General features: G+C 45.1%; 1 protein-coding gene across 2 annotated transcripts in view; it reads right to left on the reverse strand.

Annotated features, from left to right (window-relative positions):
* Positions 1-22,466, reverse strand: part of vps50 (VPS50 EARP/GARPII complex subunit) — a 103,535-nt gene that overhangs the window by 60,318 nt on the left and 20,751 nt on the right. For both annotated transcript variants that reach the window (XM_056582124.1, XM_056582123.1), the window contains exons 6-13: positions 21,638-21,708; positions 21,299-21,416; positions 20,578-20,613; positions 20,302-20,384; positions 13,197-13,239; positions 11,799-11,897; positions 8,579-8,719; positions 686-818 (exon numbers count right to left, since the gene is read on the reverse strand). In XM_056582124.1, the coding sequence (XP_056438099.1) occupies positions 686-818; positions 8,579-8,719; positions 11,799-11,897; positions 13,197-13,239; positions 20,302-20,384; positions 20,578-20,613; positions 21,299-21,416; positions 21,638-21,708 (724 nt within the window). The remainder of the gene's footprint in view (positions 1-685; positions 819-8,578; positions 8,720-11,798; positions 11,898-13,196; positions 13,240-20,301; positions 20,385-20,577; positions 20,614-21,298; positions 21,417-21,637; positions 21,709-22,466) is intronic.

The following is a 22,466-nucleotide window of genomic DNA, read 5'->3' on the forward strand; positions in this document are numbered from 1 at the left end:
GTTCCTCATAGAGGCTGATTTACATTTGACCTATTTGACTTCTACTTATGTAATCAAATTGGAATAAATCTGAGCAGTCTGTAAGTGTTTTTAATACAGAAGTAGCAGACAGGTATGTTAAATTCTTCCCTCAACAGAGAGCCAGAGGTGACATGAATCTATGGGTGTCCTGGAATCACTATCGATGAGATAAAAGCCTTTTCGTAAATATCATCTTAAAAGGTATATGCTAGGGGTCTCTCAATCAACACAATTACAAACACGTTACATCTAGTCACCTTATTCACGTTTTCATTTCATCATAATGAAATAAGCTAATGTAAGCAAGTTAATGTAACGTTAACTTGCTTATAGCCATTAGATCAGGAAACGACCCCTACAGCTGTAGTTTATGTCATGTGGCAAAATCAATCATGGGGTAGCCCAGAGCTGTGTTCAAACTAGTCATGCTAAAAGTGAATGTTGAACGTTGTTGTAACGTTATAACTTTACAGTAAACAATAGCTTGGTAGCTGGCACGAACCACTTGTGATAACAGCACATCAATAGCTAGATCGATGTGCTGTTATCACACACATTATCAATAAATGAGGCCCCAATTACTAATATTACTTTTTCCCTGGAAGTAAGGGGTTAAAGGGGTTATGATGCCATTGACAGGCAACCAAATGATATGCACCGTTACCTTGGGTGGCGGGGCCCTCCTTGTTGTCAAGCTCTTCGTGCCACTGCATGGTAGAGTGGTAGCTGAGCATCACCTCCCACAATGCCTTGCACAGGTCTGTCAGGCAGGGGATGTAGCTGTCCGGGGTGATATGCTGCCAATAGAAGAAGAGATGCCACGGGAAACCCTTTCAGTAAAATGAACAATATACAATTTTGATAGGACACAGTGCCATTACATTTCTATAAACGGTTGTGCATTGCATACAATTTTGAAAACCGAGTTTGATTTTATTGGGCTTAGTAGTACTAACAGATTGGTAGACGACAGAAAATTAGGTTATTGGTATATGAAATTGGTTAAAATATCCCTATTTCAATTTCTGCTGTTGTGTTTTGAATTATTTGCCATCGGGGTACATGGATAAATCGCCTAAAAATGACTATAGCATTTTAATTACGCAGCAGCCTGGCATGTCTTGAGGGAGATGTAGAGGCTTTCAAAAGCACAGATTCAATTAGAATGAGATCTATTCCTATGCCTGAATAAAAAATGGCTTAATCAAGCAAAACATAGTGGAGGCATCCCATTAGGACACTGCCCCTAATGCAACACTGTTTACTGATGTCAAACCCTCAAATAGGTTCATTTACTACGTAAGCAACACGGCCCATTCCCATGCCAAGTATGTTATGGCATCCATTGAGATAATTCAGTGCCGGGCATTATAAAATACTGTATGAAATTGTATCACATCGGAAGAGCCTCTTTTTTTGCAGTAGAAAACATAAAACTGACGAACAATAAAATAAGTCAAGGACCATTGCGTACTGAACTTAGGTTTGGCAGAGTTCGCCCAAATATTCAGAGTGCACAAGGACGACAGTGAAGGCCACCGGCAAAGTCTGAGTATCCAGGCCATCACACCGTCCCTCAACGGACCACCTCCATACAGAAACGACACTCATTAGAAACATGTATCGCCTGGGGAAAAATACATCCCCATAGTTGACAGCTTCCCAGCATGATATTTATTAATGTTCACGGCTTTGACCAATAATGGAACATACCCCCTGCTGTCTGTTATAAACTTTTTATGGGCATGACATAAAACCTCCATCAATTTAATGGATTTTGTAATGCAGACAAGAGCAACGCTTGGAAAAGAAAAAATGAGCTAATAGCCCTAGAATCCATCCCAAAAAAATGTTACAGTTTACTTTTTAACAGGCCAACGGGGGGGTGAGCCAGGGAATAGAGCATCGATGTGGGGTTCAGAATTGCAGACCAATATCCTATGGAGTGTTCTTCAACAGAGCATGTCCTCGGATGTGGATTGATGACTGCAAGCGATCAGCTGATGAAAGATCATTAAATATGAACTACGTAATCATTTCTGCCATGCTTTTTCATTGTCAGTTTGTCATTGTGACGAACGTAGAATGCTTCATGGAGAAGTCTCCTCCTCTGTCTCCTTAAAATTAATAAACAGCCCAGACGTATTACTTTGAAAAATAATTGAGCGCCAAACATTACTTGCTAATGTTGCCAGTATTATTAATAAAAAAAGTGAATGGTTTTTTTTAATTGGTATGTTAATTAGACAACTTTCATTATCCCTGAACACATTTTTCCTGCCTTTTGTTTTAATTATTCGATACAATTTGTAAATAGAAGCAAAGTGGAAGCAAATCTTTTTTGAGACCTAATTTTATCACCAAAACATGTTGATCCAACAGTTGATGCAATGTAATAAATTAAACTAATTTATTCTGTCCTATTTTTACACATTTAATAAATGTGATAATAAAAAGGAGAGTTAGTGTTGTGAAACAGCCCACAGAACTGCCTGATAAGTCCAGACGTTTCCCTCTCAGCCATCCCTGGTTTGGTGGTCTGTAATTAATGATGGTGAGCCCCCTGACGCACTAAATAGTTGCAGATGATTTTCATTAACGATTACAAAGCGGCTCTTGCACCACTGGCCAGATAGTCAAGCTAATATAGTTCATGTAATAGAGTCTTAGAGTATTAGATTTGATTGTTGCATCTGCTCTGGAAGCCATCCATACCATGTTGCCTGGCAACTGAGGAGTGGGGACAGAATTAGTGTGAGGAGGGGGGAGGGGTGTTAAGGTGTGTGTATGGGATGAAGGGGTATTTTTGTGCATCAGGGAAGCCGGTTTATGTGTGTGTAATCTTATGTTTTACACATATTTTCTCAGCAGGGGCTGTTATAGTTTGCCTGGTTATTCAGAGTTGGGGTTCTACAGATATTTTGGTGTCCGGCATTGTTTATTATAGTAACAATGTGAGTGTGAGCAGGACAGCACATGGTTTATGCGAAACAAACTAAAGGCGAATACGCTAAAGGGCCCTCCGTGGGGCGGCACTATCAATATGGTTCCACTTTACATCAGTTCCAAGACGACATCAGCGTTTCTCGCTTGCATTTCTTATACTTAATTTTCAGCCAACCCAATAAACCAGCCACTAACATGAATCTATTTATTTTCCCCATCCCTAGTAGTGGCTTTGCACAGCCTTAAAGCACATGTATCATGGGGGGAGGCTTGAGAAAATATTGATCATGGAGCCATTCTTGACTTTTGACCTGTCGCCCAAGGATGAGTCTAGCCATGTTAAAAACCCGCTCAACGATAGGCAGGTGATCATTTCAAATGGCACGTTTGGTTCCGTGTCTATGCACACATTGGTCTATGTGTGAATTTGTGCGCTGAATGCATACGCGTAAGAAACACCACACAATTAGGGGGGAAAGAAATGTATAAATGAAAGCACGGGCGAAGGGTGCGCTAAATTAGCTGAATTGCTTCCTTCTTTGGAACCGTATTCATGAGAAACTGCAGGCGATCGGAGGTGCAGGGTGACACCAGTCAGCACTTATGCAGAAGTGCCGAGCCGGCAGACTTGCACCACGGCCTCCTTCGTAAACATCCAATCCCCGAAACATCTAAGATGAACCCCACTATCACTCTCGTGTTTAAACCCAGCATGCACACAAACAAACAAATGATCCTTCAACTGGCTGAACTGTGGGGGTTCATTGAGCAGGGGGCTGCGAAGTCCAGTTGCCTGGTCCATAGAAGTCAAGTTTAGTAAAATCTTAGTCTTGCCGGTTCAGACAAGCAAGACTATCGGCGTGCCATACTTAAGCAGTTGCTTATTGATTTGGTTGTTAAAATAGGAAAGACGATATTTCTATGCTTGGTATATATAGATAGTTTGCTTGTTTTGTTTACCCTAGAATGGGTGGCCCCGCCCATTCTGACGGCGATTTGAGCTCGCCCTGAAGAAGGGTCTGGAGAAGAACAACACATTTATTTCTGCTTCTGGTTTTTGCTTGAGCCAATCACCAAGCTGGCTTTAACCGCTGGCTCCCTATTGGCTGGTTTAACACAATGACGACATGGAAGCGACGGCAAGCAACCAATTGCGTACAGAGTGATTTGAACTAGGCCCATTGATCACGCCTCAGGCTAATGTTTCCCTGATTTGATTGGTTTAATATGGGGTTCCTGGATAATTTGGTTCCTGGCTCTGATAAAGTGACTGAAATAGTTTGGAATAAAGGCATTCTGTATTGCGAGCAATACATCCGTGTAATTGGCTAATCGATTATTTCTCTTCCACCAGCGACTGCGAAAAAGGCCCAGACCATATGGAGGAGTTTACCAGGAGGCATAGAGGCTCCTCTGCAGCTTCTAAACCCCTCAGCCACAACACTCCCACCCGCTTCCATCTTTCATTGAGCAGGGAAGCGTAAAGATAGAAAACATCCTTAAACGCTTTACCAGAGGAAAATCAAAACATATCGTGAAGGCATCTAGCATGGAAAATATCGAAAGAACACCACTGCTCCAACAACAAACAACAAAAATCAACATCAACAGGGAGTCATCTGTTTATACGCTCTGACAGCCCGATGTTGACAAACTACGCCAGACTCATTTCCATTCAAAATAGAACTTAAGTTTTGAGTGGCAAATACTTGAGGCAGTGGACTCATTTCACACGAGTACAAAACAGGCGATTACAAAACACACCAAATTACATACGGGGTGGAACAATGACCACAACGACATGAGTGAAAAGCTAAAATAAGAGCTTGCTCACGGTCACAGCACACACGGTTTACATGAAAACGCTCCTCCATGCTCAGAGCCCAATTAATTGCTCGTTGAGATAAACAACAGCACACAATGCCAGCGCCCTCTGGATAATTATGGGATGTTGTGCCACGGACAGATCATCGCAAGTGGAACGGACCCTAATGGGAGTGCAGACACTGGTTAATACCCTAAGAAGGGAACACGCTTTTTCAGTTTACAAATTGGGGCTGACATTATCGTCCGCGGTATAATAACAAACAGTGATGCCATAAATAAATAAATAAATAAATAGATCAATAAATGTAACCAGATGACCTCATTATTATAAAGCCCACAAACGACCACACGTGATTGGTCAGAGAGCCAGTTGTGAGGAGGCCGCGTTGGGTCATGAAGCCTGGCCGGGTGTCCTGGAGACAGCCGCTTTGTGGGCGGTTGGCAGAAGGCTGTTCCCCTGTTTTCAAACCAGATTACACCATTTGCAAACTCGAGGAAAATAAGCGCTTTGGGGAAACTTCAAACGAATATTTTATTCATTTATTACAATTAATAGTCATCCCAAATGTCCAAAACCTGCAAGGTATTAAAGTGATGGTCAAAATGTGTGCAAGTTAATGTCGCCTATCGTGCCCTCCAACATTTTCATGACACATTTAGAAGTTGGTTGAAAGTGCCCGATGGGAACATAAACTTAATATGTGAAAGTTACTATTGGGAAGTGAAGACGCCAGCCAAGCCGAATCAAAGAGTTAGTATTCAACAGTCATCCCCCCTTTGCACCACGGGCTGACCTTCCCGCCTAACCCCTCGGAAAATCGTAACTCTTAAGTATGAAGTCAGTAGCACATTTGCATTCCTCCCTGGTCATTTTGAGGCAAGCAGAGAGAAGTGAAGGGGTTTGGAGCGAGGGGGTCATTAACTGAATACACTCAGAATGATCTCAGAGGGAAACATCTCCATGGTTTATTCACCAAGGAAAGGGCGTTTACTAACACGTCACTCTGGTGATTACTTAAAGAATACCATACTAGGGTTAGCACGGCTATTTTGTGTGATGCTTTCATTAGAAACACACACAATGGACTATTTGAGGCTCGAGATACTACGCAACACTGACACCACAATATACTGTGTGCGTGCGTGCGTGCGTGCGTGCGTGCGTGCGTGCGTGCGTGCGTGCGTGCGTGCGTGCGTGCGTGCGTGCGTGCGTGCGTGCGTGCGTGCGTGCGTGCGTGCGTGCGTGCGTGCGTGCGTGCAATCACACTGCTAAGAACGTTAAGACAGATGCCATCATTCCAATGGCAGTGAGTGTGCATGTTTATGTATGCTTATTTGTGTGAGGGTGTGTTTATGTATGCCCGCGTGTGTGGGTGTGTATATGTGTTTAGGTGCGTGTGCATGCATGTGTTTATAGATAGATAGATAGATAGAACTTTATTGTCATTGCACATGTTACAGACCAATGAAACTACCACATACATTCCGTCCAAGAAACATAAAAGACAGTGTGGGGAGACAGGACGGAGAGACTGTCAGGCGCTCGTTTGATAAGAAACATGCTGCCTTCTTTAGAAAATAAAAATAAAAAGCTAAACAAGAGGGTAACGAGGGAAAAAAATATGAATACCTAAACTATGCTCCTCTAAGGGGGGCACAGTGTAGGGATTAGCAAAAAACACCTCAGCACATAAGCAACATATCAAAAACATCACAAACACATGTGGGAGGGGGGAAGGGTATCGGGGAGGGGAGGTGTCACAGCTCAGACCCGGGAGGAGGACGCAGCCAACAGGCGCATCGCATCACTCACGGCATACTGTACTGTAAAGAGGGACAGAGAGGGGGAGGGAGTCCAGTAGGCGGTGAGTCCAGGGGGTGTGTGTGTTATCTGTCTTGTGTGTGTGTGCGTGTGACGTGTGAGCCCAGGGACTCCATCTCCACCCAGACTCAACAGTGTCTTTCTCTTATGTGTGCGTGCATGCATGTGTTTATGCGTGTGTGCATGCATGTGTTTATGCGTGTGTTTATGTGTGTGTGCATGCATGTGCGTGTGTTTGTGTGTGTGTGTGTGTGTGTTCGTGGGTGAAGGGAGCCAATACAATGGGATGATGATGGGGTATCCATCAACAGCAAGTAAACATTGCCAAACGGTCTGTGTCAGGTTTACGGTTGTTCACACAGCTGCACTTACACTATTTCATGGGAGCAGCACGCACAGAAGGGAGAGTCCAAGATTGTGTGCGTGTGCGTGTTCGCTTACATTCTCATTTAGTCTTGGTGAGATTCTTCAGCCGCATCAATGCAATATCAACAACGCTATAATGTAGTCTGTACCACACAGCCGATTCAATAATTTATCCTTAATGTCTCAACTGTAACACAATTCATCTGGAACGGTAGCCTTGAGGGTGGAAGAGTTATTTTGGGGTAATGGCCCCGGGGGTTTTCAGAAAGCGAGAGAGCAGACAGCATAATATGAGAGAGAGCGTGAGAGAAAGATATCGACAGAGAGATAACAAAGAAGATCCGTCCTAAATAGAGGCATGAATGATGCCGAGCCAAGTACTCCAAAGTGAAGGGAAAAGAAAGAGACGGTGAACTCCCTACAGAGAAAGACAGACGAGTGTCACGGTGTCCACCGGGCGGGGACGGGTGAGAGCATGGAGCAGAGGGGGAAAGGAGGCAGCCAAAGTGCACCAGCTCAACAGGGAGACCAGTTTGATTCAACACAAAAACATGTTTTTCTGTGCTTTCCTTTCAGCACCCGAGGTGCAGATGAGAATCAATGTTTTACCTCCATGCCTAAAACAGGGGAGCCTCTGATGGAGGTCAACACACCCGGTCCATGTTCTCCCCCTCTACCTCATCACTAGCTACTATAGGGGGGAGATGTAGAATAGATCCCATGTCATTATATGATGATGTCGTTTGTGATGGGCTGGAGATATTTGATGGGAATGCTAATGAGGCTAATGCTGTGTGTGTGACTGTGTGTGTGACTGTGTGTGTGTGTGTGTGTGTGTGTGTGTGTGTGTGTGTGTGTGTGTGTGTGTGTGTGTGTGTGTGTGTGTGACTCTGTGTGTGTGTGTGTGTGTGTGTGTGTGTGTGTGTGTGTGTGTGTGTGTGTGTGTGTGTGTGTGTGTGTGTGTGTGTGTGTGTGTGTGTGTGTGTGTGTGTGTGTGTGTGTGTGTGTGTGTGCGTGTGTGTGTGTGTGACTGTGTGTGTGTGACTGTGTGTGTGTGTCTGTCTGTGTAGAAATTGCTATTGGCATTTCTTCATGATATTATACGTGCTGGGGGGCAGACTTGGAGAATAATTCGGTTGACGACAGGATGTTTATAAATACCCTTCAATACATGCAGTCTTACCCTGCAATGTTCCTGAACATTTCCTGTATGCGCTCAAGTGTGAATGGGAACAGGAATCGATATTCAAGGTGATCCGTACAGGCAATTAGCCTGCTCAATACAAGTCCTAGTAACATTTCCGGATCACTGCCTGTACGGCTGCGTTCTGAGTGAAGGTCGGGGCACGTAATGGGTAGCGTCGTCTTACGTAAGCCTCTTTAACATAGAGCGTGGGAACCAATCACAAGGCTCCACTGAGGACGGATAGGAAATCGTGTAGCATTAATCTTAACACGCCAATTCGTATCGGGAGATCCGATAACCATTTCAATAGGGCTTCCCATGTTTGCAAACAAGCGCCAAGCGCCAAGCGCCAAGTGCCAAGTGTGTGTGTGTGTGTGTGTGTGTGTGTGTGTGTGTGGGTCAATGGTTACCGTGCAGAGGTCCTTGTACTGCATCTTCTGAAACTTGGTGTCGGCGTTGCCGGCACAGAGCTCCACGTATCCCAGCACCACCTGGAACACCGTGTTGTGGATGGCCTGCGTGAAGTGCATGTGCAGCTGGTCCATGGCGGTCTGCCGTGGACGGACAGACAGAGAGACAAAGAGACAGTGGGTCACAGGAAAAACATCGGCATGGCGTTTCTCGTCAGTTGAATCACGTATGACCGATCATTTAGGAGTTGATCGATGGTCAGAATGCTTCATCCCGAGAGAGTGACAGTGAATGAAGGAACGTCATGGAGAAGGTAGGGGTTGGGGTTGGCTACATGTTAGCCTGCTGACATTGGAAAATTGAGCCCATAACTTTTCAGCTGGAACTTTGGCACTACACAATAGTGCCACTGAGATGGATCGGTGTATTCAAGCCGGCATGGTGTCGCCAGCTATGCTACCCTTTTGGACAAAAGATTTTTCCCGCCTTTGTCTCCTTTTACCAAATTGATTTAGAGAGAAGAAATAAATCCCAGGGTTATTTCTTTGCAGTGGGTGGACGGGCTATTACTCTTTACACCCTCATCATATCAAACAGTTTGAATAAAAGGAATGGACGAAGTGAAACAGTGACATAATAATGCAGGTTTAATTAGGCTCAGTGCGTTTAAAAAACTCAAATGCAGCTTGAGTCAGCGACGCGCTGCAATGATTTGATCTCTCCGCGGCTGCAGAGGAGCCCTATAGCCTCCAGCCCACCGCCAGCGCCACGGCCAACTCATCCGCTCCACGGCCCCTCTTCACTGGGTGCCGATTGCGGCGGTTCCCTCGCTGTTCAAATCATAGTCTAAAAATAGGTCTCCTTCAAGAGAAGGTGTGATGCCCAAATTCTCTGAAGCTGCAAACCAAAACCTTTGGTCCGACACATTAGCCGCCAAGCCCATAGTTTAGATGTGTTGAATAGCTCATTAAAGTTGATAAAGATTAAGAGGGCATATTTAAGGCTTTTGACCAAATATTAATTCTGATTATCCGTTGCGAGAGGAAATTGAGCATGTGTCCATTGTGATTGTTTTATGCACACTTCATTATGCGTAATGCATGCAGCGCGACAGAAATCCTCGTGAAACGCTGTCGAATGACGTAAATGCTGCACATTCAATTGCAAATCGAGGTAAAGTGAACAATAAACGGAGGTGATTAAGGTGGGGGTAATAAGAAAAAGACAGACGCAAGGAGAGATATCCAGACAACCAGTCACAGTTTGCCAGCCACTGGAATAGAGATGACCAATTATCCAAAGCAGTAAATCTCCATTCTACATTGTGAAAACGCACTGGATGATGCGGTGTGGGCTTCACGGATGACAGTTCAATCCTCCAGGGGCGTGATATCAAACGACATTAGCGTCAACGCTGCTGGCCTTTTGGGGTTCCGGAACAATACGTGACACAGGTTAAATAAGCGGGGGAGGAAGGAAGGAGGTGATAAAAAGATAGTTTAAGATACATTTCGTTAGCAACATAACGACCCATACTTTCCCCGTGCTTACGCCTAATGCGATATTCAAATGCCAACAAAAGCCAGATTTTTGGAGAAGGCAGTGTGCCTACGTCATCTGAACTTCTCTTGGCCCGTGCATAACCTCTCGCAAACAGTGAGACATGCCAAACCCCGAGGCACCATAAATGCCAACGGGGCATTATGTATTTGTAATGTGTCCACCTTGATTCTCCAGCGCCGACCTGAACGGTGAGGAAAGTCATCTCTAAACGACGCATGGCAGACTCTGAGAGATGAAATCACCCCTCCGCCAAATCCTCTAAAAGGAAACTAGATGGAGATGATTAACCGTCATGGCAAAACACTGTCTGAGATTAGAGAAGGATGACAACTATGACAGCGTCAAATGGGGGCTGCAGAAAAGGGCTGTGGGAGAGAGTGAAGAGAAGCCTTCGGGGCAGCTAGATTGCTATTGCGCTAACCATGTAGGTAAAAACACCTTGTAGCATACCAAATCACACTTCCATGTTTTATTTGTGGAAGTGGGCGATGGGGATTTAAAGCTTTGGGAACGTCAGTATTATATTTTTATTATATTATTATTATTATATATTTTTTTATATATTTCACACAACATGACAGGACTGGGTCAAAGACTCAGTCATGTTGTGTGAAATATATAAATGTGTTAATATGTTAATTTGATACTAGCTGTCAGCAATGGGGGCAAATACTTCTAACTAGGGCTGCATGATGGGGTTCTCTTTCCCGGTAATGAGATAGATTATTCATTACATTTAACCAATTATCCACTTTATTCATTTTCTGTTGCGCCAAATACATGAAAAATTACTAAATAATTGCTGGGTCCAAAATCGCAAGAAGGTAAATTAATAAGCAATTAATGCTAAGGCCCTGCCTCTAACCTGAGTGTGTTATCTTTGTGCGTTCTTGTGTGTGTGTGTACTAGTGAGGGGTCGGTCGCGAACGATTCGGTTAGAACGAACGAATCCCGAAGGTGAACAACGAGAACTGATTCCCAAAACAAGAGCTGATTCATTTCTTGTTTTGTTTTTTTTAAACTACAAAAATGTTCTCATCGATTCAGCCAATGAGAGTACTACAGCAGGTAGCAGTCGCGTTGCCATGGCCCATGGGTAAACAAATGACGAGGCACCGCCACACAAGTTAACTAACAATCGCTGTAGTCTTCAATATCATGCAAGCACGTTTTATTTTTTATTTTGTTCAATGTCACAATTGCATGCTTTAATAAAGTATTGTTTTACCTACCATTATGAGTCTCGTTTGGTCTAGTAGGGAATTCGCACAATGGTGCTGCTGCTGCTTGCTTACGTACTTCACTGCTTATTAGCGCTACTTGGAAGACGCCATTTAATTCTTACTGCATCCCATTATGTATTAAGGATATTTATGAAAAAAATACGTATGTGCTTTATATATATTCTTAATATTTACACTTAACCAGGGTAATTTCACCAGAACATTAGAAAGTAGTAGGCTACATGCATGTCGATTAACATTTATTCCATAATTTCCGATTCCCTGCCAAATGACGTAACAGAGATCTGACTTAACGAACAAATCAAACGAACAAACGAATCGTGATAGTGAGCGGCACTGAAAGAACTGATTCCCGGAAAGAATAGTTTTGCCCATCCCTAGTGTGTACGTGCGTGTGCCTGCGTGCACTGACCTGTGTCTTTCCCAGGAGCGTGTAAGCCAGCTGCACCTTGGTGTAATGAGATACATCAAAGTGCTTGCAGGTCTTGGACAGAGCCACGTCCAGCTGTTCCTGGAGCCGGGGAGATAAGGGAGAGAAGGGGGGAGGAGGTGGAGGGGGAGAGAAAAGGAGGGGGAAGGGTTAAAGGTGATAAGGTTATCATTGTTAAGATTTTTTGATCAAGATGTAAAAGAAGATTTATCGCTGCTGCACAAGGCCACGGGCAGGTCGATTCCGTGTGTGTGCACATCGCTAACGCATCAGATACTCACCCCTCCATGTAGCGACGGCACGCTTGTGGCTAAACTGGACAAACTTTAAATCTGAGAAATGGCTTTCACCCATTAACCGCAGAAAATGGCTCTCGACCCAAGAGAGACTTTGTCAAATCCCTCTTTTGATTTAATATTAAAAAAAGCAAACTTTTTATGGATCAAATGTATGATGGCCAAAGGTCTGGTAGTGTGTATCTGTGTGCGTGTGCATACAGACTCTTATCAATGTTGAAGATGTTCCTTTATACTTAATCAAATATTGTAAAAGGGTTTCCTGCATTATTTACTGATCAAAAGATAAATTTGAATAATTTCATCCTGGCATCTGTTCTTTTAGGTTTGTGAGAGCAAGAGCAAGAGAGATCGTATAAATTGGAAATGCAGGAGACTGCCCGCTAGGCTGCCAAAAGCAGATTAAATCCCATACATGCGCCACCAAGCATGTCGAGATTCGCGGGAGTGTGTATTTGCTTGGGGACAGCCTTTCAGTGGACCATTCGTGTGTATGTGGCAATCAAACAAGTTATCTGTAAATGACCCGCATGGAAGCGTGCTTCTGTGAACGTGTGTGTGCTTTACGCACATGTTTACCAGCAAGCTCTCAGAGGGCATTACTGTGTTCATTCAGAAAGTCAGGATCGAATATGGTGTGTGTGTGTGTGTGTGTGTGTGTGTGTGTGTGTGTGTGTGTGTGTGTGTGTGTGTGTGTGTGTGTGTGTGTGTGTGTGTGTGTGTGTGTGTGTGTGTGTGTGTGTGTAGACCAAACCCTGGATAATTAACCTGTTCAGGCGCGACATCAGTGATGCAGGGTAAATTGCTTTGCGTGCCGTTTATCAGCAAAAGCTAAAAAGATGAATCTGATATTCAGGGTGCATCGGCAAATTTGCTGTAATGAATTTCTGAACATGTCAATATTTGCCCGTCTGAAAGAGAGAGGCCAAACTGTAGAAATACCAAGTTGAGGTATTTGTGTTTCTCCTCAGCTGGGGCTGTTACTAAAATTGGTTTATTTTGTGCTCACTCATGCAAAGCCAACATATGGAATTTGATACCTAGAGGGCATAAACGATACAATACAAAAAAGGAAACCACTTACCTCTATTTGTTCGAGAGTGTCTTGTAGTTTGGAGTTCAATTCACTGTGGAAGGAGTAAAGTTGATTGATTTAAAATTTGAATCCTTAATGAGTCACCAGAACACGAGTTGGATGAGAAACACACACACAGGCTAATACATAAAATCCATCTAACCCAACTACAGTTGGTAAGAATAATATTTACATTTTCATAACACCAGCAATGTTGCCACAGGCATGTGAATATGGTGAACATTGATGGATCTTATTTGGCAGACTGAGCGAGACAGCTTATGATTTGAAGTATGCCTCATGCAAACCCCTCAGTGCCTCCGTGAAAATCAAGCCAAAAAGCACAGGGATAGAAAGCACAACTTTAAACTCCAACTCATAGTGGCGGAAATGGTGGTTATTTCCTCAGGCATTTACCCTGATCTTTTTACCTGTAACCTCCACATGTGTGACTCTCTCTCCACTGGACTCCCCTGCACTAAGCGCGAGGAGATCCATCTCTTCCTCCACCCATGGAGTTCGCTCTGTATGGACACACCACACCACACTACACCACACCGCCTTCGGGCTTACATGCTCCATGTCTGTCTCTCTGCATCCTGAACATGGCTCCACATGCAGCTGTCCGTCATGCTTTCCTTCTCCTCTGCACTGGGGTATATCTGCCCAATCTCAGCTGAATCGTCTCAGAATCTACACAAACCTCTACATGCAGGTTTTACATTGTGCAATGCCGGTGTTTGAGTCTGTATTCGTCCCTGGGGAGGAGGGAGTGTTCTTAAAGGGGTGATATCATGCTTTTTAAACTTTTCCCTTTGAGACTTTATGACGTATGTATACATGCTTGACATCGGCTAAGCTAGAAAAATCTAAGTCCGAGCCTGGGGGAGTATTCGCGCCCACCGAGAACGCCCCTCAACAAGTCAGAGAAACAGCTTGTTTGCACTCAAACTTTACCTCCGTAACATTGTGACGACCGATCGAGAGAATAATGAGGGGTATATTTAACATACAGGCATGTAACCCTATTCTAGTTGTACCCCCAAATTCAATTATGAACCCTAAAAGAGCATGATATGGGACCTTTAATGAACTGCCAGAAAAAGCAATCTGTCTTTGTTGGGAATGCCAAAAGGAAATGGCCTGAGATAGAAGAAAAGCAGGATCATACCAAGGATCATACCAACGTAATTTGTCTGGCCATCTGTCTGTCACGAGAGATGTGTTTGTGTGCCCCGGTATACAACCTGTGTGTTTCAGTCACTAGAAGCAAACCTCACTGGGCATTATTTGCTGCCATTAGCGTTGAAAGGACGGATGAAAACAACGTGCGGCCCTGGTAAATTGCTAGCTACAGAGAACTCTACGATGTGAACACCATGCAGGCATGAACTTTCTTTCACCCAAGGAGCACTTAAGTCATCAACCGAGAGACACAATACACAGAATGATAGCAACCATACTTTCCAAGCCTTTTCTGCTCCTCATTTGACATTCTACAAACAAATAATTGGTACCCTTAGTGATATGGACTGCTTAGAAGTTGTATTGGAGTGCATGAACAACAATTCTTGTTGTGAATGCCAGCTTTATCGACTGCTTGAATTGGGACTTTGGTTAGGGACTTGTGCTCAAGTTCAAGGTCTTCGTTAGCCAAATACAGAAAAAAAACATCTCTGGCAATGGAAGTCTTATATAAGGTATAGGTATAAAGTACTTATAACAAGAATAAAGTACTTGATATAAGTAACAAGTGTTTCTTATAACAGTACAAGTATAAAGTGAAAGTGACAAGAATAATAATGCAACTATTAATTTAAAAAGCAACAAATAAGTACAATGGATAATAAAGTGTGTCCTGTTGTTATTCTAAAAGACATAGCCTTTATACTACTCTATAAGGGCACAAGCAACCTCAGCCAAATATGGAGGAATGTACCAGAGGAGAGCAGATGGCCGCTTTGAGCGTTAAACAGGTGATGTTGGCTGACTGAGTCATTTGGCTCAGGCACCATATACCAGGCTCCTCTTGAAAACATCTTATTTTTGCAGGGTTTTATGCCTTTTATTAGAGAACGAGTTAGACAGGAAGGTAAGGGAGAGAGGGGAAGACATGCAGCAAACCACCACGGGCAGGAATCGCACCGGGGTTGCTGCAGTAAGGACTAAGCCTTAATGGTAGGCGCTCTAACCCGAAAACGAGTCTGAAAGTCCCCTGGCCTCCGTCCAGGCTCAGACCCACCATCTACCGGTGCATTGGGTTTGTGTTGGGGACTGTCGCCACCAGTTCATGGTCAACGAGCACGACATTGTTGCTCCTCCATCATGGTTTTCTGGAGATGTCAAACTGCACATAAAATGTTAAATGACTAGCATTTGCACAGTGCTTGGATGACTAATGCCTCCGTCTCCCTCCACTCACAAAGCATGCTTTACACAGCGACGCTGGGGTGGAACGCCAAGTTTTAATTGGTCACTTACAAAGTCCCACATCTACCGCTTGCACTGAAATGCTTACTTTGCTTACGTAACACACACACACACACACACACACACACACACACACACACACACACACACACACACACACACACACACACACACACACACACACACACACACACACACACACACACACACACACACACACACAATCTGGCAGCCTATGGTTTAAGTGACAATGTGCAGTCCTCCACTGAGGATTCTGTCATGAGTCGATTGACGGCCTGGGGAGGGGGGCGCACGTGGTCCTCTAGGCGTGGTCCTCATTCAGACACTGAACTGGGGAGAGCCCGTTCAGAGGAGCGTACCGCCCTCTGCAGGGCCATGCGCTCCTACTGGCTGCTGCTCCCGTCCCAGTTCGTCTTACTCCCAATCAGGAGGCTCGCTGAGGTGCATTGGTAGCATGTCCTGATTATCCAATAGGGGTGCAAGTCGGATCTCAAAACTCACGGTTCGGATCGTGTCACGGTTTTTGAGACACGGGTCGGATCATTTACGGATCAACAACAACAAAAAAGGTAACAAGACAAATGTGACTTTAAATAAAATCTTCAAATGTGTAAAAACAAAATAAAGTGAAAAATAAGATAATAATCCTGCTTCCTTTAAGCATAGTAAATATTTAAAAAAATTGCTTGTGTCCACATAAAATAAATACTTAAAAATAACAAAAAAAATGTGCAATCTGGGGCAAAAGACATCCTCATCTTCTTTTTTTTCCCTAACAAAAGGATGTTGCAGTTCTGTACGTCCTGTTCCTTCTTTGCTCTCTCTCTGATGACATCCAGCTTGTAGTTCAGTGACAGAACTTTGGCTGGCCGGCTGCTTGGCAGGGCCAGACGACGAGCCCTGGACCTCAGTCTGGTCCCGGTGCCCGGTCGGTTCCCTGGGTGATTCTTTCGGGAACGCCGGCTGTTGTCTGTTTTTGTTGTTGCCGTTTCCAAGGAGTGTCCGGAGACTCTCCCTTGGACACGTTGGGATTGGCGAGTCGTAAAACGTAGACGATCGTAAGCCGTAAGGCTAAAGTGTATGGTGCGAAGAAATAAACTAAGTGTGTCGGTGCATGTGCGTGTGTGTAAGTGCACGCATGTGCACGTCCGTGTCAGTGATAAAGGTAATAAACCTGGTGGCCCTCTTCCTTCTCCCCTATTCCCCGCTCCTCTTGAACTCCTACAGGATCCCCTTCAGAGAGCGTTGCGCGCAACGCCGTACCAATGTCACAATTAGCCCTGGGCACCTGGAGGGGGCGTCACACACATTCAATAACAAACACCGAACGCTGTCGCAAATTGGCAGCGACTCTACGGTGCCGAGCGGCAAACTCTTTAACTCGGCAACAGCGAGACATTTGGTATTTTTGAGACTGTCTCTTTGCTGCATAACGACCACATGTGGGAAGTTGACAGCAGACGGGCTGGGGCCCTGGTGACTATTGCCTCACACTGTTTTTCTTACACATCAAAGCAAAGACCGTCTACTACTAGATAAGAAGGGGGGGATGAAAGGTTGTGGTGCACAGATCCCCAGCTAATGCGTATGAATTGGTAATCGGACCGTAATGATCGCGCGTCGATTTCCATTCTAATCTCGCATATTATGGAAATAAATAAAAGGCTTATCACGTCACGTTAAAAGCCAAAAGGGCAGCTACGGTTTAGGCCCCAGAAGGGAAATCAAACCATTAGTCTTTCACCTTACTCGCTCACACGTACTGGTCATCATCGGGGTTAATCTCGTCACACTCTTTGCGGTCCACCGCTATCATTATGCAGAGAAGAAGAAGAACGGACCACGGCGAGAGAGCGATGGCGCACCGGGCTTCTGCTCCGATGCCTGTCACATCAAGCTGTGCAGTTTAGCTGAGCGAAGAACTGAGGGTCGGGGGCCTTTCAGCTTGGCCCATAAGCTGTCCCTGAGGAGGGCCTGATGAGAATGAACTCGGACACGGGCCCCCCCCCCACCCCGTGCCTGAGTTCCTGGGGGGTGGCTGCAGAGGAGACTGACTCACTGGCATGTCTGGCACGAATGGAGGAGCACTGGGTTGAGCCAACGACACGCTGAAGGGCAAAGATAAAGGGCAAGGCGCGCAGAGCACTTACACCCCAACCCCCCATCCCACGTGGTGACGCAATAGGTCATATAAAGTTATGGTTAGAACAAGGATCCACCTGTACGACCTGGTCAGGTCAACAGAGTGTGGAAGGGTCCTCAAAAATATCCAAAGACACCTTAAGACTACAATGAGAAGAGTGTTATTTATTTAAAATCTATTAATTTGCTTATTCTCATTTGTGGTTACTGAATGTATTAAAGTACGTATTTTGACTAGAAAGGCTGTGTTTGTGTGAGTCATCCACCAAATCGCATCCCTGGGGGGAAAGAAACGAAAGGCGTCTTCTAATAGATTCGTTCAACACTGGCTGAATCCCTGATCTCTATATAATGGAAGACAACACTGTCACAACTCTGGCTCCGAGACAGATCTGCGTGTGTGGGCAGTGATTTCAGTGTTTTCTACTTTTCGCTCTCTCACGGATGCTACATCCAAAATTTAATTTAAAGCTCAACTCTGTTATACGATACATGTAGCTATAAACTTGCCTAAATTGTGGCTTGTTCGGATTGTGTTCAAAGTTATTTATCACACAATCCGAACATTTGCCATCTTGCCTCAGAAACAGTAAGACGTCTCGAGGAAGTTAAGAGGTTTCATATATAAACAACAATTATCACCATGACCGCTGCAGGCATCACCCTGACCTCTCCAAGCAACACCATTCTCTCCTCAAACGCATCGTCTACAAAGCATACCGACTCCAGGTGAAGACTCAAGGTTACCTTTAGATAGCATAAACAAAGAACATAAATCTGTACCAACACACATTACCATTTCATGCCCTGTGCCAGGGGCCATTGAACTGTACAACAGAGATATATCCACTCACTTACGTCTACTGTTTGTGGGGGAGCACTGCAAGCGGGCACTGTAAAACCCATTTATTGCACCATAAAGGGCTGTTCTGGTCAAACCAGTTAGAATAATTTGCATAATTCCCAAAACAGATATTTACAAAAAAAAAATCAAGCATTACACCATTTTATTTTTGAAAAATAACCATGCTCATATTTTACAAGGAAAATCGGAACCACCATTGAGAACAGGGTCCATCTGGTCCGGCAAGGTGCCAAAAGGTAGCTAGAGCTAACAAGGGATCCTTGGACTGGGGGTTGATTGAATAAGCCCAGCTAATAGGCATGGTCCCATGCGGGCTGGTCCCATGACGTTCCATGCGTGTCTATGCATGGTGCAATGGAAGGGGTGAAAGGAAATGCCAGCCGCCTCTGACGCTCTGATGATCGTCTCTAATCAATACACAGAGAGGATTAATCACTGAAGACCCGGTAACAACGGAGAGTTGTTCCAGGGGACAATTGGCAAGGAAATCAAAAGGGGGAGGAAGATGGATTACCCTCCTTCGAGTTAAAGTCATCTGCTTCCTCCTCTGCGTGTCTAGTACAACCAAGATATGTGCAAACTTTCAATATAATACCGTCGCATTCTTTTGGAGTGTGATTACGAAAAGTGGAGGATAAATGGAGCATGGGGAAATTGAGAGGAAATGGGCTACTGGGGAAATGGATGATGACGGACAATGAGACGAGAAAAAGCATAGAGGAACCGAGAGCAGAGTGCATCCTAGAGGACACAGGAGAGTCGATTCAGCTCCCAAATTAAAACTTTAATGTTTTGGAAATGAGTCTGGGTGTCAGAGTGGAACATGGGGTCGGCTGCTCGGGTCGGGAGCCGCAGCCGCCTAGGTAAAATCTCATAAGACTCACCCAAAGCAACGCACCCAGACGATACTGCAGTGACATTCAACCTTATTTCAAGAGTCATTGAGGGACAGTCAATGCATCAAACTGTAATTGGACGGACGGACGGACGTGCTTTGATTTCCTCGACCACCGTTCATCTGATTGTCATCCACTCGGCGTGTGTATTGCCCCCGGGGCCCAAGGGAGTGCAGTGCGGAGTGTGAGGTTGTTCGGATGAGTGGGTTCTCGAAAAAGTTGCAAGCAGCAACAGGCGAGCGGCCCTGTTCCAAACAGCCATGGTTTGGACGGGCATTGCACTAGTTAGTCCAATGGGTCGTCAGACACTCAAATGTCTGAGGACCATAAACATTGCACAGACTAACAGTTTTTACGTTATGAGTAAATATATGAAGTCCTGCAAAAGGACCTCGAAGATCTCTATGAATGATTCAGTGTGATGAATTGCGGATGGCAAAGCTTTGCATTCGAAGCGGGGGAGAAATAATGTAAAAAAATTAAACTACAATTGAGCAAGGACAGTGAACGTTCCTCTCACTGCTTGGTCTGCAGACTGCACATGACCCATCGTTGTCCCGGGTACATTAGGGGTTGTGTTCCAAGGTGACTACCCTACAGCCAAGTCACAGGATTCCCTTGGATAATTGCACCTTAAGATCGTTTTTACATTCAATTAAATACTAGCATCCATTTTTAAATGTGGATACACATTCAATATTTGACGGACATCGCTCTGTGGACGTTGCAGCTGCTACAGGAATAAGTGAAAGGTCCCTACCTGATGCAGCTGTAGTGCTTGAAGGTGCTGGCGGCCTTCTGACACTCCAGACAGAGCTGGATGGCCCCTGGGTAGTCTTCCTCCTACAGAGAACATCAGTGGGAAGGTTAACAAGCAGCGTTCTCTGTCGTAGGCTATCCCACCATGTGAGGAAATCGTTTTTTTTAAGTACATAACGAATCAGGTTCTTTTTTATAAATCTGATGGTTGACCATTGCAGCGGAACAATTCTGATTGTGTTCGTGTAAGTTGGTAAACAGAGAATTGTAACCATACCTCAAGCATTTCACTGAGTCGTACATCTGTTCTTTGCTGCGAGGAGAGAAGGAACACAGAAAGAGAGAGAGAGAGAGAGAGAGAGAGAGAGAGAGAGAGAGAGAGAGAGAGAGAGAGAGAGAGAGAGAGAGAGAGAGAGAGAGAGAGAGAGAGAGAGAGAGGGAGGGAGGGAGGGAGGGAGGGAGGGAGAGAGAGAGAGAGAGAGAGAGAGAGAGAGAGAGAGAGAGAGAGAGAGAGAGAGAGAGAGAGAGAGAGAGAGAGAGAGAGAGAGAGAGAGAGAGAGAGAGTTAGCGGGGAGTTCCTCTTGACGTTTACTCTGAATGGGGTTATATCTGTGTTGAAGCCTTTCACCCAGAGATCAGGGCGCTCCGTCAGCACAAAAAGAAGGAACAGCAGGGCTGGCCTGGAGCTGCTCTGGGTGTCAAGCAGGGGGTTCATCTCAAGGACGCACCAGCCGGGAGGCTAAGAGGCTTCTTGTGTAACATCAGCCAGACTCCCGACTCGACTTGCCCTTTACATTCAGTGAGATGTTTGCGTGTGTGTATACACCTCAAAGAGAGAACGAGAGAGACCCAGAGACACAGAGATCCAGAGAAGATGTAGAGAGAGTAGGAATAACAGAAGGGATATTGACAACATGTACTTAGTGGCAACACGGGCTGCGAGCTCAATTCCAGCATCACACCACCAAAACATAATAACACCAAAAACCAAAACACACCAGGGTCTTAATGGTCCTGAGCGACTTGAGCAGTCCTGTGAGCAGCTGTCTCTTCCTCTGGTTGGCCAACAGGCCCAGGCTGGCCTCGGTGAATCCTTCCTTGGACACGCCCAGCTGCCTGTAACAACCAAAGACAGAGTGTTGGCACCGCTTCAAAGAACGCCTCGCCGCCCCAAAAACAAAACAGATTGCTCTTGTCATGCATACAAAATATTATCAAAGGAATGACAAATGTGCAAAATACCCCCCCCTTTCCCACCCTGACACGTATTCCACAGGCATGACAGTTGGATGGGCTCGGCTGTGAGAGAGCGAGTAAAACAAAATAACGGGAATCACCTCCTTGCATTGGTGCAGATGACAGCTGCTAGCTGTAAATTGGTTTGAAGCGCAGTCACTCTCTCCAGCTCCTGCAAAAACACAATAGACACCGTTAGCCAGCTGGACCCCAGCGCGCCAAGTCCTACTGTTCTCACAGCGTCGCTGCCGATGACTAGGGGGAAAATATCTTTCCTCTGCCACACACAGGATCATAACGGCGATCGTGTCAGACTCAGAACCCAAATCACCCCATTATTATGATAAAACGTTTGGAAAAGATTGAATACCAGTTGACAGTTTTGGCATGTAATCTATAGCTCCCCTCAGGAGGGTTGGATTGAGTGGAATGGAAGAACTCCGCTGCTGGGCACCTGGCCTCTTGTTTAAGTGTGGTCTTGCAGGTGCGAGTGTATTATTCCACTCCAGAATCTGGGCCGTAATGTGGCCCCGCTGTGCTCCGAGCCCTTGGGGAGGAGGGTTTGCTTGCTCAGTGTGCAGTTTCCTTCCCCCTGAAGTGAATAAATGTTGGTCTGGCGACCTTGACTCTGGTGCCCGGAAGGTCATGCCCGGGCAGCACGTCTTACCTGAGGGCTTTGGGACATCTGTCCGAGGAAAACTGTGGACATCTCCCAAACTCACGGAGGAGAATTACCATTTTCTGATGGATTGTCCAAGAAAGCCATAGCAACAGTGGCCCGACTATTATGATAATGAATAAATGAATGGACATGGTCGATAAACGACAGGACAGGCGATTGTGAGAGGTTTTGTTTCCTACTGGGGCCCAACCATTGTCAAATAGAACAAGTATGCAATTGAAGACTATTTTGATAAAAGCATCCTCCAA

Source organism: Gadus chalcogrammus, chromosome 22, assembly GCF_026213295.1.
Source record: "Gadus chalcogrammus isolate NIFS_2021 chromosome 22, NIFS_Gcha_1.0, whole genome shotgun sequence".
Lineage (NCBI taxonomy): Eukaryota > Metazoa > Chordata > Actinopteri > Gadiformes > Gadidae > Gadus > Gadus chalcogrammus.